The sequence below is a fragment of the Melanotaenia boesemani genome, chromosome 11 (assembly GCF_017639745.1).
Source record: "Melanotaenia boesemani isolate fMelBoe1 chromosome 11, fMelBoe1.pri, whole genome shotgun sequence".
Lineage (NCBI taxonomy): Eukaryota > Metazoa > Chordata > Actinopteri > Atheriniformes > Melanotaeniidae > Melanotaenia > Melanotaenia boesemani.
The window spans coordinates 5964798-5978438 of NC_055692.1; the positions used below are offsets into that span (position 1 = coordinate 5964798).

General features: G+C 40.4%; 1 protein-coding gene across 1 annotated transcript in view; it reads right to left on the reverse strand.

Annotated features, from left to right (window-relative positions):
• adamts3 (ADAM metallopeptidase with thrombospondin type 1 motif, 3) overlaps positions 1–13197 on the reverse strand; it is a 202526-nt gene extending 189329 nt beyond the window's left edge. The window contains exons 1-3 of the mRNA XM_042000229.1: positions 12863–13197; positions 12527–12548; positions 5868–6304 (exon numbers count right to left, since the gene is read on the reverse strand). Of these exons, the coding sequence (XP_041856163.1) occupies positions 5868–6304; positions 12527–12548; positions 12863–12922 (519 nt within the window). The 5' untranslated portion in view covers positions 12923–13197. The remainder of the gene's footprint in view (positions 1–5867; positions 6305–12526; positions 12549–12862) is intronic.
• Between the last annotated feature and the right edge of the window lie 444 nt (positions 13198–13641).

The following is a 13641-nucleotide window of genomic DNA, read 5'->3' on the forward strand; positions in this document are numbered from 1 at the left end:
ACAACGACTGGAGGCTTTATCAGGTCCACCTTGCCAGTACTGGGTTGGAACCGTTTTTCTCCTTCAGAGTTGCCTTAAATTCTTGGTGTCACAGATTCAAGGCGTTTCTCTGACATTTTGCTCCATATTGACATGACAGCATCACACAGTTGCTGCATCCATGATGAGAATCTCCCGTTCCACCACATCCCAAAGCTGCTCTACTGGACTGAGATCTGGTGGCTGTGGAGGTCGTTGGAGTCCAGTGAACTCATCGTCATGTTCTAGAAAGCAGGTGGAGATGATCTGAGCTTTGTGACATGGTGCATTATCCTGCTGGAAGTAGCATCAGAAGATGCCCCATGTGGTCATAAAGGGATGGACATGGTCAGCAACAATACTCAGATAGACTATGGTGGTTAAACCAGGCCATGTTGGTACTAAGGAGCCTAAAGTGGGCCAAGAAAATATACTTGACACTACCAGAAGCCTGACTGTATGTGCATCATCATTTTTTAATCAATAAGAAAAAAAAAAAAAAACAGACTTGACCAAGAAATGGTGGCAATTCATCTCATCCAGAAGATCTCGTATTTGACCCTTTTCTATCATTCAACTCTGGGAAACTCTCGGACTATTGGCTGTAAAACATGAGCAAAACCATAAAGAAGTTTTTAAAAGACAAAAGAAAACCTTCTGGCATAAAAAAACAGCAGAAAGAACTCAACAAACCTCAACTCTCACTGAATGCAGCAACACATGGAGATACATGACAGAAGAGCTGCATGCAGCACAGAGTCGTTTTAAGTCGTCATTGTAAGCTAATCTGTCACCACATCTTAGAGGAAGAAGACAGTTAAACCATATAAATATTTAGTTTCACTTAATCAGCTGATAAACTTCTCTAATCATGAAGAAACTACTACTAAAACTCTAATATTCCAAAGAATATTAGATTATTGCCACCACCTGATCCTGAATTCATTTTGTTTGAGGCTAAAAGTTTGTGATCCAATTTTTAGATTTAATTAATTGTAGTAACAGGAAAACTCTCTATTAACCATCTCAAATGATCTCTTAACCCAACCAAAAGAATGTTGCACTGATCTATTCAGTGTTTATTTATAACCGTTTGACTTTATCCTTCTACAAAACATAAACCATCTTATAACCACTGCTGTGAAAACTATATTACTGTACTGTAGAACTGTGTATCATAAGGGTGTAAAGATGTTTAAAATAATTTTAAAGAGTCAGCATCAGTACTGAGGGATGGACAGCACCATCTTATCACAGACTTTCTTGTGTTTCTTTGCAGGTATCTTGTCATGAATGTGGAGGACGTTCCACTCAAAGGTTGTTGCAGCTTTTTAAAATTCAAGTCTTTCTCACGGCGCAGTCTGAAAATATGAAGGAATAGTCTGAACATTTTAATTCTCAAAGCAGAAACAGATGGCAGAATCAGAGAGAATCGTTTAGAACTAATTGATAGGATTATCCAAACAATCAACACCCAGAAACTGAAGAGATCTAAGAGATCTAAGAGATCACATAACCTCATTGTGTCAAAGCTGTCTGATGTCTGCAGACCAGCATCACCATCCAGCCCTTCCACACGTACATCTGCATGTCAGAATCTCTGTATTTGTGCTAATTGTTACAAGTTGTAATGTACAGAAAAATAAAGTGAAGCCTCACAGGAAACCTTCTAGCCACCCTCTGAGACTCAGTCCACAGTGACACACACACACACACACAGACAAATAAGAAACTGCAGACTTCAGCTTAATGACCTCAGTTAAGGTCCCCGAGGCTCTCTCATTCATCATCATCAGTAGATCCATGCCTCTCGTTTCTAAGTAATCCTGGGGGGGACAGCTCTTACAAGTTCTTCACTAACTTCTCTTATAATATGAAGCAATAACAGCTGCACCTGATAACATAGCCAAGCTCCAGAAAACGTGGACGTCTGCACAGCGTCATTATCCCCTTCAGTTTATCAGCTCATCTGCATTTATACAGCGGCTTTCAACAATGTGAAGCGCAAAGACAAAATACATGAGCATAAAAAGTTACAAAACATATGTAAAAGCTTGATTAACTAAAAATGTTTTTAGCTTGGTCATAAAAGCAGAAAGTGAGTTGAATGCCGATCCTAAACTAGAAGCTGGTTCCACAGGAGAGGAACCTTAAAACTGAAGGATCGACTTCTCATTTTGGTCTTAGAATTCTGGGAATGACAAGCAAGCCAGTGCTTCAAGAGCAAAGAGTAATGATAAATTAATATGGAACAATAATATTTTTAGGGTAGTACAAAACTGGGCTATTTAGGGCTTTGAATGCAACAAGAAGAATTTTAAATCTATTCTAAATTTGTCACGTGTAACGGGCAGAGGTGAGGACCCAAATGCAGGCAGTCAGGCAGGAGGCAGAATTGGTGCAGGTTTATTTCCCGAACGCAAGACAAGGAACCACACACGACAGGGATAACTCCAGTGAACAAAAACCACACATGACCCAATAAGGATCTGACAATGAATGACTGAAAACCAGGAGTACTTATACACAGAGGGAGTAACAAGACACAGGTGAAGTGGATGACTAATCAGGCCAGGTGATCTAATGAGGCAGAACAGAAATCACAGGAACACAAGAGGGAAAACCAAACATGACAAAACTGAAACCTAAAGCATGAACTATAAACCAAGAACAAGACCAAACTAAACATGACAAAAACCAAAATCCAAAACCATGATCAAAACACCCACCAAAAACCCAGAAACCGTGACAAAATTGGATAGACAACCAATGAAGAAATGCTAAGGCAGGGGAAATTAGTCATAGCTTTTCCTGGCAGTGCCGGTCAGCACTGTTCCTGTAGATCTGAGGCAATTGTAAAACTTTTTAAAAAGAGTTGTTTGAAGCGATAGTGTCACTACAGTCCTCAAAGCCTAGAAGCGATAAGGGTGTGAACCAGTTTTTCAACATCGCTTTGGGAGCAGACACTTCAGATTTTGTCAATATTCCACAAAATAAAAAAAGATTGATTTAGTAACCTATTTATCTATAAATCAAAAGACAAATCACTATAAAAATAAAATAAAATAAATTAAAAAAAAATCGATCCCAAGATTTCTCACAATAGAACCAGAAGACAAGGTAATCCCATCCAGGGTAAGTGGAAGCGAAGACAGTGAATCTCTGAGTTTTCCTGCTCCAGAACAAATTCCCTCAGTTTGTCTAAATCAAAAGTAAAATAAGTAAATATCATTTGGGCCTTGATGTCTGAGACAAGCTTGTAACTTGAATAGCTGACTGGTTTCTGAAGCTTTTTATTAATAAATAGAACAGGTTGTCATCAGCATAGCAGTGGAAATATAGGTCACACGACCAAAGAAGCATAACGAGGGAGAACAAAACTGCTTGTTTTCATGTAACATCACATCTGCCTTTTTAATTCTGTCTAACATGAGGTGGTGGCCAATGTACCTCGACAGAAAGTGGGTAGAAAATGTGTTTTGTTTATTTTTGGGGTTTTTTTTTTTTTTTTTGTAGGTTTTTTTTTTTGTTTTTGGCTGTTACAATAACTCAAAATCATGAAACTCATTGAGGTAACCTCTGGGTTTCTTATGAAGTCATAAGCAAGGCAGAGCGAGCCAAGGAATTTACACAAAGATGTTGACAGTGGCTTACGAAACTTTCACTAGAATTAAGAGGAGCAAAGTTAAAACATACTAGAGTTTGTGGTGATCACTTCTTTGTAAATCACTACTTCAGCTGGTTAGGGTCCATCTTTGTTAGCTTCGGCTGTTTTGTTGGTTACTTACAGCTAATGAGGTGAAAAAAGCTGTAGCTGCTTTCTCGTTTTACTTGCCAACATTGTGGTTGCTAAGCAACAAGCCAACAACAACACATGAGTTGAGCTCATTTTAGATTGCACTAATGGTTATGGCTCATTCACCAAGATGTCCTGGCAATTTTTATATATACACTGGGCACCTGCCAAGAACCTAAGCCATGATAGAGTGAAACAGCCAGTCATGGTTTGATTTTAAGCCAAACACATGTAGCAGCGACACTAAAAGTGGGTTTCTCTTCAACTCAAAGCTTAAATCTTAGCTGAATAACACACAAGGATCTATGCTGTGACATGCGATCTCACATCTAAACTTTGAAAATACTTGGACAATGTCTCCCATCTTCCTTGCACATGAACAATTTTAGTTTGTTTGTTCACTGCTTTTGTTAACCAGGCTGCAAATGTGACGTGACTAAACACAAGCGAGTGTCCCTAGTCCAGAACCAGAACCCTTTGAAACACCATTACAAACTCTGGGAGGTGCAGAGAACACATTATGAGCGAATATAAAACTATTCAAATTAATCACATATGTAAAATTTAAAACTAGAACAATACTCTTGATCCCGATGCAAAGTTTAAGTCTTTGTAGTAAAATGCAGTAATAAGACCTAATAAAAACAACATGGACCACTGTCAGAAGCAACAAGGAGCCAGTTTGTAACGTTATTTAGTATTTTTCAGGGTTATAGTTTAGTTCATACAATCTGTTGGCTTGTTTGTTGGCAATATTTATCTCAAATATTATCTAAAAAACGCTTAATAATGAATTGGATTTCATTTGGACCCATTTAAACTGTAGTTGAACTTGTGATGGGTTTAATTTCTCTGTAAAGTGCCTTGACATGACTTTTGTTGTGAACTAGCCCCGTATCAATAAATTAAACTGAATAAGTCATTAAGCTGCATTTCACAATGAGGTGAATAATGTATTCTCAAACAACTATTCTGCTAATGTCACAACGCCACTATTTTACTTTTTTTAACCAGCATTTCATCTTTTTATTGATTCACAATGATACATAATTCCACGGCGAGAGAGACTGAAGCAGTCATGTGTATATGCTGCTAACAGCTTTAGCTCAGGAGGAAGAGGAAGTCGTCTTCCAACCGGAAGGTTGGTGGATCAATTCCGGGCTTTCCCTGACTACTACATGGGCAAGACACTTAACCCCATGTTGCCTCCCTTTGTTCCTATCGGGGCATGAGTGTGAGTGTGTGAATGGGTGAATGTGACATGTAGTGTAAAGCACTTTGAGTGGTCAACCTGACAGGAAAAGTGCTATATGAGTACAGTCCATTTACTAATTGATGTTCTGAAGCCTCCATTTTTGAGGAAATATAAATCATGGCAACGCAATAGGGATTCAGGCGTAGCACACCTTTTCCCCTTATAAATAAACTAAACATAGGCAAAATCTATCTGCATCACAGCCTGTTAGCAGCATATACACATGGCTGCCTTCCTGGGGAATTGTATATAATTGTGTAACAACAAAAATATGAAATAACACAAACCATGTCCTTTAATTTCTCTATCTGCCAGTGAATAGTTACAATGCATCCTTTGTGCTGCTTTTCAAACTCTGCAGTATTTCAGCTTTGACTGGAGGAATTTGGTTAACTGATTCTTGCCGTAAATGCAAAGATGCTTCAATGGTTGACTCCAAGAGATCTTGGCCCAGATCATTCCCCAATTATCGTTGGAGTGTTTTATGAGGGGTGACAGGGAGGATAGGACCGCAGGCTATTGTCAGGCACAAAAGAAAGTCATGTTTTATGCTGGGAAGAGGTTTGGAGGAAAATCTGTGTTTGTGGGTGCAATAGAAGACCACTCACCCGTGACACCTAAGGAGCATCTCCAAGAACAATGTGCTATCAAAATGCCGAGTGCTGACGTAAAGAAAGGCTCAACAGACATCTAAAATCCCTTAGAGTCAGTTGATAAGGTCATGGCACTTCTGTAATAAAAAGAATAAGCTTTCAGGGGGTGGGGAAGTAAGTGGTTTTATGGGTGAGGAAGACTTACCAGTCCATCACAGTTGTTAATGGCAACCGAGGCCCCAGGCACATCTGTGATGTCACCAATAAACGTGCAGTCTGTCTTTAGCAGCTCACGCCGAAGTATCCTCTCTGTCCCGTTGGTGGGCTGCGTCTGGTTGGCACCCTCGCTTGAATAACTAGCGGTGCTGTCGCTGATGTTTCCGAATCCCTGCACCTCACCGTGCCACTCCACCATCGCACCTCGCGCCACCAGCCTGTTGTTGGGGCGCAGACGGAGGTGGAACTCCTTCCCGAAGGCAGTGATGTTAAAAAACAGTTTCTGCTCAGACTCTGAGGAGAAAACCTCCCTCTTGACGCGCTGCTTGTGGGTGGCCGAGAGCAGGTGCGACAAGTAATGTCCGTGGGAGTCGGTGCTGAAAGGTGTGACCAGACCATATTCCTTCAGCCTGTTCCTCAGCTGGTCTGGAAAACACAAGGGAACAGTGATGGTTTTTACTTAAAGGAAGCAAGAACAGTGCAATAATGGATTAGCATTTCAACAAAGGTTTTGCTATGGATACGTTTATATTTCATTCAATGACAGCATCAAATGTGATTCACACAGCATGTTCGAGTAAATTTGGAGAAGATAACAAGAGTATGCAGTATTTAATTTCAATAAAGGAACAAAATCCTGCCCCACCCAGTCATTACAAAACTACCAAACTGTGCTGTAGGAAAATGCAAATATAAAACAGACTCAACAGCAGTGACACCTAATTAGACGCAAGGACTGATCATCAGTACTTTAATACGCTCCATTCAAGCTTTCCCATACACCTGGTATAAAGCACTACTTAATGATGAAACAGTTAGGCCAGAGTTAGCTGCCATTTTGCTGGTGTTGACTTAATTCAACCACTAATTAGCCAATAATTATGTTTCAGTTAAAGCACTGAGTGTAGATAGAGTGAGTCCGTATACACCCTCCATCACAATTATGCAGATTTTGAATCTCATTAAAGCTGATTGCAATTAATCACTGTTGTGTTTTCAGATTTGACTGCACAAATACACAGGAGGGCTTTTCCAATTACAGTACAGGGTTACATGTTGGCTGCATTGTTGCACTGTTCCTGCCTGCAACATGTAATCTAACACCAGCACAAAAGTCTGAACATGCTATTCCACATAGCTTGGTCAGTCATCAGTATACTGTCATCATGGCATTTTATTAACCCTCAGGTTTTTGTTCGCTGGCTGATTTGTGGTCTTATGAAGTGTATAAGGAAATCTGTGGGCATTCAAAGGAAAGTTCCATCCAGGCTGGATTTGCTTTTTCAACTGACTGCAATGGCAACTACTAAAGATTTCTGGTTGGAAAAAATGTCACGTGAATATTGAAACCTTGTAATTTATCTTGTAGACTTTGACTAGAAGACATTCAAACAGGTGTCAATGGTAAAACACAAATTATACGTCTGAGGAAATGGCATGCCTCACAAATCGCAGTGTGCTCACTCGGGACATATTATGTAAAAGAAAAACATCCATTTCACCCACTTCTCAAGAAAACTTGCAGGTATCGGGCAGCACACAGATGATGATGGTACTGATTAAAAATTAAATGTTAAACCATGAAATATGGAAGCAGCTTCATCAGGATGACTGACAGCTTACTTCACATAAAGAAGCAGTCGTGATTCACCAACCACAGCAAACTGCAGGCCGTTACATCATGTCAACCTCACGCTGTCACATCAATGACAGAGTTAGCCTCTTGATATTTCTACCTGAAAAGCTTCTGCAACATGACTAGAACTGATGTAATTCTCTACAGCATAACACTCGTTTCCACACAGATTTGCTACTAGCAACACGGCTGGTGTAAAAAAAAACTTTGCAGCACTGTGAGTGTGCAGGTGAAGCCAAGAATTAATGGAGTTTACTTGTGTGTATTTGAAGCTTCTATTACTTAATCCTCAGGAGGCCCAGGTCTAATCCCAAAAACCATTTTTCCTACTGACAGGAAGAAAAAAGGAGTGATTTTCTGAACACTGCACTAGTATTTCATAGCAGCTGCATTTTAAATTGGGCACCTCTGAACTTAAATGTTTTTTTTGTTTGTTTTTTTTTCCCCAAAAGAACAATTTAATATCCCAAAATAAGCGGCCATTTTTGGCATGCCCATTAAAAGCATGCAAATTTAACATGTTTACCCATCCAGCCCTTAATGAGCCAGACAATATCTCCAGTTTTTTTAATTTTGATCATTTTATGGGAGATAAAAGATTAGACAATACTGTTTGTAAATATAGAGTTCTCCTTGACTAAAACACATCTTTGCTGTTCCACATCTCCCCGAGTCGCTAGCCACCCCTTCTCCATCGCTTCCCCACCGCTCACTCCTGCAGCAGCAACATGGAGATGGATACAGACGGGAGGCAAGCTGGCTCGGTTATTTGGAGATGGTTCAGATTTGAAGTTGTAGATGAGCAGCAGGGTAATGGTTATGTGTAAAGTCGGTCCTCGATGTTTCCCAGCTCTAACACACCTGACTCAAGTTAAATGGATCCAACAGCTTCTGTGTACTTCTGCACAATGACCCATTAATTTGAGAAACATTGAAAACCTGCAGGATTGTGGGCTCAGGGACGGGAAATGGAGACCCCGCATGTAGAGAACATTCAAAACAGGTTCCAACTAAATGTTCAAGCATGACTGATCTGTTCCACCACCTACAGCAGCGCCAACATGTTCAACATGAAGAGTTAAGCTGTGGACTGAACCTGCTCCCACCTCCCACCACAAAACAAGTCACGCACTAAACTTTAATTACACATGCTGCCAAAACAGAGTAAGAAATGATGCATTATTACTATTAAAGCAAGAGTCTGTCATGTCACTGAGGACATTATCCTCATCTCAACTGTAGAACAGGACAGTGACGTACTAGTGATGGAAAGTCTGGCTCTTTTTAAAGATTTGGTTCCCTTATAGGCGTCGACTTCTATAACTCTTAATTCAGAGTCACTCAAAGCTTCTTTTTTAACCTAATTATTAATTATGAATGGTTTGTATGTTGGTAAGCAAAATTGTATTTTGTTTGGATTCTTTGTTGAGAAAATACAGCAACTGTTTAATAATATAATAAAACCTTCAGTGTGTCTCCTACATTGGCTCAGCTGTGGTGGGTCGCCACACCTTCAAAATGCTCAGAATTAAATCGTTTCACATGCACATCAAAATTTCTTAATGGAACCTGCACTGCTGCTTCACAAACACAGCAGCGGTAGGCGACTCTGCTGTCAGACATCTGCTCTGCATGTGAACACAGCATGCAGAGTGCAGCAGGGAGAGAGGCGGAGCCTAGTTGAACTTCATTAGTTATGCCCACAGGCGAGGTAAACTGTGAGAGCATCCAACAAGCTTAATACGTGTGGAGTTTGGAGAAAGGAAAGGTAGCTGCTGATAAGTTGTTTTATTTTACAAGTTAAATAGTCATTCCATTAAAGATACTGATGAACAGCAAACACAATGCTATGCAACGTTAAGTAATTGGTCATAACTTTACTTTAGGCTAATGACATTAGTTAGCTTAAACAACACAGGGTATTTGTGGCCCAAGAGAATCACAGCTGGGCACCTCTGATCTACCGAGTCTTAATAACTTTGCAGATAAATCAGCAGATGTTTAAAGAAATATTATAAATCGACAAAAACCAAAAATATTACAGGATATGATTTGTGATCCTTATTGTCTAGTTCTAAGGCCTTACAAGTCCCACTTTTCTACATTGGAATCAGCAGATGGCCTTTTTATGTGGCCAGTTTTCAGGTTTGTAACCGAACCTCGGGTTTAACTCGGGTTTCTGAGGCACATGGCCATCCATGATAACTAACGCTGCACACTCAAAGACACTGTACTGGGGGTTATGTTTGAGATGCTTCATAAGAGCACTTCCTACTGATTAAACAGCTTTATCAGAAATTAAGAATGAATCCTAAAAGATCCAGTGAACCTTACTGTAGTCTTGAGATTTCTCTTCTGTGAAGAGTGACCTCCTTTTCTCATACAGTGACTGACCGAAGCACTGAAGCCTTGGACTTGCATATGAGATTATTCATCTAAGCCTGCGTACAGCTTTAAATTATGACTTTATGCTCCTTTTTTATTCACTTCCATGAATTGCAGCTTAAACATACATGATACACCATAAGAGTACATTACAGAGCAGCTCTGAGTGAGAGCGGCTCAGTCGCAGACGACAAAAACTGTGAGAAACTGCCTGTTCAGCTATGAATGTACGGTTTTACTACAACTTTAGCAATAAACACCACACAACGCTTCTCATTAGAGCAGATTCCCATGTCTGCTTCACCACTGCTGTGCAGAGACGGGAGTTCACCATGAAGCTAGCTGCAGCTTCAGCCCAGGAGGAATCCCCTCGCCTCCGCCTCCACCCTCGGTTTGGAGGTTAACAGCTGTTTCTGATGGAGTTCTTACCGATAGCAGAAGCAGCACACCAGAGCAGCACCGTTAAAGTTGTTAAAGTTGAACGCAACGTTTAGTCCACCTGATAGCAGCTGCTCCGTAAACGCAGCCAGCCCAGGTTTTATCCCGATATCTCCCTCACTAAATTTCTCATCTACCTGCTGTACAAAGACACCGAATGTTAAAAACAAAACAAAGCAAAAAAAAAAAAAAAAAAAAAAGAAAAAGCTTGTGTATGGAGCACACACACATATTTAAAAAAAAACTTTTCTGTAAACTCTTTAATTCAAGTCTGCTTTGACTAATTTTATTATTTTTTACCTGGTGCTGCCTTCAGGATAAATTGGAAAAACGCAACAAGCCATTTGATTGACTTTCCAGCTAACTTAAACTCAAACTGTCTCTTGTCATGTCCATTTTTCAAAGTTTGGTCCCATGATGCTCCTGTCCTCAGACAATCACTTCAGCTTCGTCATATCACTCACCAGACCAAAAGGTTGCATAAATACATTTTGCAGAGCTGGTGCACAGAAAGAATAGAAAAGAAGTGTTATCCCTCACTTCATCCAAGACTTCATCTTCAGTGAAATCTTTGTAAATAACACGTGGCATATTAACTGCCTTCCTACGCCAAAACTGACAAGCTGGGGCTCAAAAATGAAGTTGGTTATAAAAAAGAAAAAGAGAAATTCAAGAAGCATTTTTCAGTCATGTTGCATAACTAATCCATCCATCATGAAAACACTACAGCCATCACCTTATACACAGGCAGGTCGAAGCAGCGCTTCATTTTTTAAACTTGTTAAACTGAACCAAGAGAAACTTTTGTTTTAACAGCCACCTGACAAATAGTACAAGCAATGTTTGTTCAGAGCAAAAAACGTGGAAAAAAAAGAAGAGAAACACTTTTAGCTGCACTTTCAGCAGAATGGTTCAAGTTCAAGTATTATCTGAGTGCCAGACCATCCAGAAAAGCGAAGGTAATCATAGCTGTGACAAATGCTCCCCATATGCAGGTGAGGAAGCAATCAGCACTTTAACTCAAAGCTTGCTGGTTTTTTTCTGTCCCTGATGGACCAAGCTGCCAACATTGACCTCATTTCACAGACCCACACCTACCCAGCCTCATCACAAAACCTGATAGGCACATCAGTTCAATGGTCCATCAAAGTTTTCTTTTATTTATTTATCTTCTCCTAAATAAAAAACATTTTTAAATCCAGAAAACATTACTTTTAGTGAAAATGGGAAGATAGTAGCCCAGTTAATTTGGGAATGAGAAAGTAATTACTGTAGACGTTTAAAAAAAGTAAATCTGAGCAGTTTTACAGATGTTTTATTAGTTACACAGGTAAACATCTCAGGAAGCCATCAGCTGATTGTGATAATCAACACCTTCATCAATGGTCAGATTCAGGAGAATCCAGGGATTGACCTTTTTAACACCATGAGGATCCAAAAAAAGAAATGAAGCCCAAGTATCTGATAGGAAGAGTGAATACTTCACTATGAAACCATCTTCATGGACTATACCAGGACCTGGCAGAGTCATTAGCAGAGGTCTTTCTAAAGGGGAATAAAACTTTTGAGTTCCATAAATCAAAGTAAAATAAATAAATAAGAATAATCTGCTTATGTAGGTATGTCTAACTTGGGGAGTCCGCTGTCTTTAGCTAAGGTGAAAAGTTAAGAGGAAACCACATCAGATGGGTGAAGTAGCTGCTTTACAAGGCTGATAATAGCCACATTGAGCCAACAGTGGCAGACTACTTACAGCCAGCCAAAAGCACTAAAACCACAGCCAACTGTGGTCTCGCTTCAGGGCCCTGGAGGTGTTCAGAAGATAACTGCCAAAATAAAGGGATCCTACGTGGACACTGCTGCAGCTCACTTGTTTCTTAACCTCAGAATGGAGAACAGATGTGCAGGATTTAGAGGTGGAATTCTCTTTCCTGTATAACAAAGCCCTTCAAGCAGTTGTAACATAAGTGTGTGCGCCTGTGTGTGAGTGTGTGTGTGCTGGAGGACTCTGTGTGAGGGTGGTAGGGGAGGGGAGTATATTACAGAACTCCTCACATACAAACTCCCCTCCCACTTTGATCTTAGTGCACTAAGTTGTCCCCATGAATTTCGTGAGCGGCAACGCTCCAGCCTTCAAGCAACTTATAAGTAATAATTAACCAGATGAACACAAATTAAGCAGGACTTACCCTCTCTGTCTACTTCATCAGCCTGCAAGAGAGAAAAGGAGAGGGGAAAGCTTGTTAAATGCGGTCAGGACAAGAGGAAATAATGATCTGAAAGTCTGAGATGTTCAGCTGAAGCAACTCCACCGCCCTGCAAACACTTTACTGAAGTTGTAAAACTTCCAGCGAGCAAAAAAGATGAGTAAATGTTTTTATGTTTCAGGCTGTATGTACCAGCCTTAAACGTACGCAGCGTCAACACGCGTGTTTACTGAAACGATTTGAAGAGAGCCGCAACTTTTCCGCTTTAACAGTTGCTCTCAGTTAATATTAACGCAAAAAATCCATATACACACTTACCTTGTCAGCTGAAGTCAATGCAAATCCTACAAGTAGTAAAGCTAGTGATAGGACAGCCATCACGAGTCTTAAGATGATAAAGAACTTTATCCCAACGTGAAAATGAAATAAAACTAACAAAAAAAAAAAGTCTACGCAAGCGTAACTCGGCTCATTCAAAACTTCAACTGAATGTTGTAGTCTGGTTTTTAAGTTTTAAAAAATAATATAAAGAAGGCGTAAAGTTGGTTCAGGTTTAATTAGAAGTGAGTGAGGCGGGAGGCGGCACGTTGCCAGTCAGGGTTTCTCTGTTGACTTGAGTTTCCAGAAAGTTTGGGAAGTTTTAGAAGGACACCCCTCCGCCGCTGGCCGGACAGAGCTGCAATGTGAAGCTCTCGCAGACCTGGCACTTGGCTCCTCAGGCTAATAAAAGGCAAGACCAGCCCTGCGTGACGTCACTCTGCCCTCTCCTCGAGCCCTAACACATGGAGGGACAGAGGAGGAGGAAGAGGAGGAGGAAGATGAGTATACCCAAACAAAGGACGACCTCATCACCGGACAGAGTAGCAGGATCGACAACTGATGATTAGTTAAATAATAAATCATGACGTGGTGACGATTACTGCTGACGTCACCCAGTCCACAAATTGCGCACGTGTTGAATTGGGAGTTTTGTTTGTTTGTGTATTGAGCTTGGTGGAAAGGCGCTTGAATGAGGGAACAATTTTATCGGTTATCAGTCTTCTTTTCCAGTCTAGACTAATGGTGGTAAAACAAGAAAGCTGCTGGAGGTCCAACAC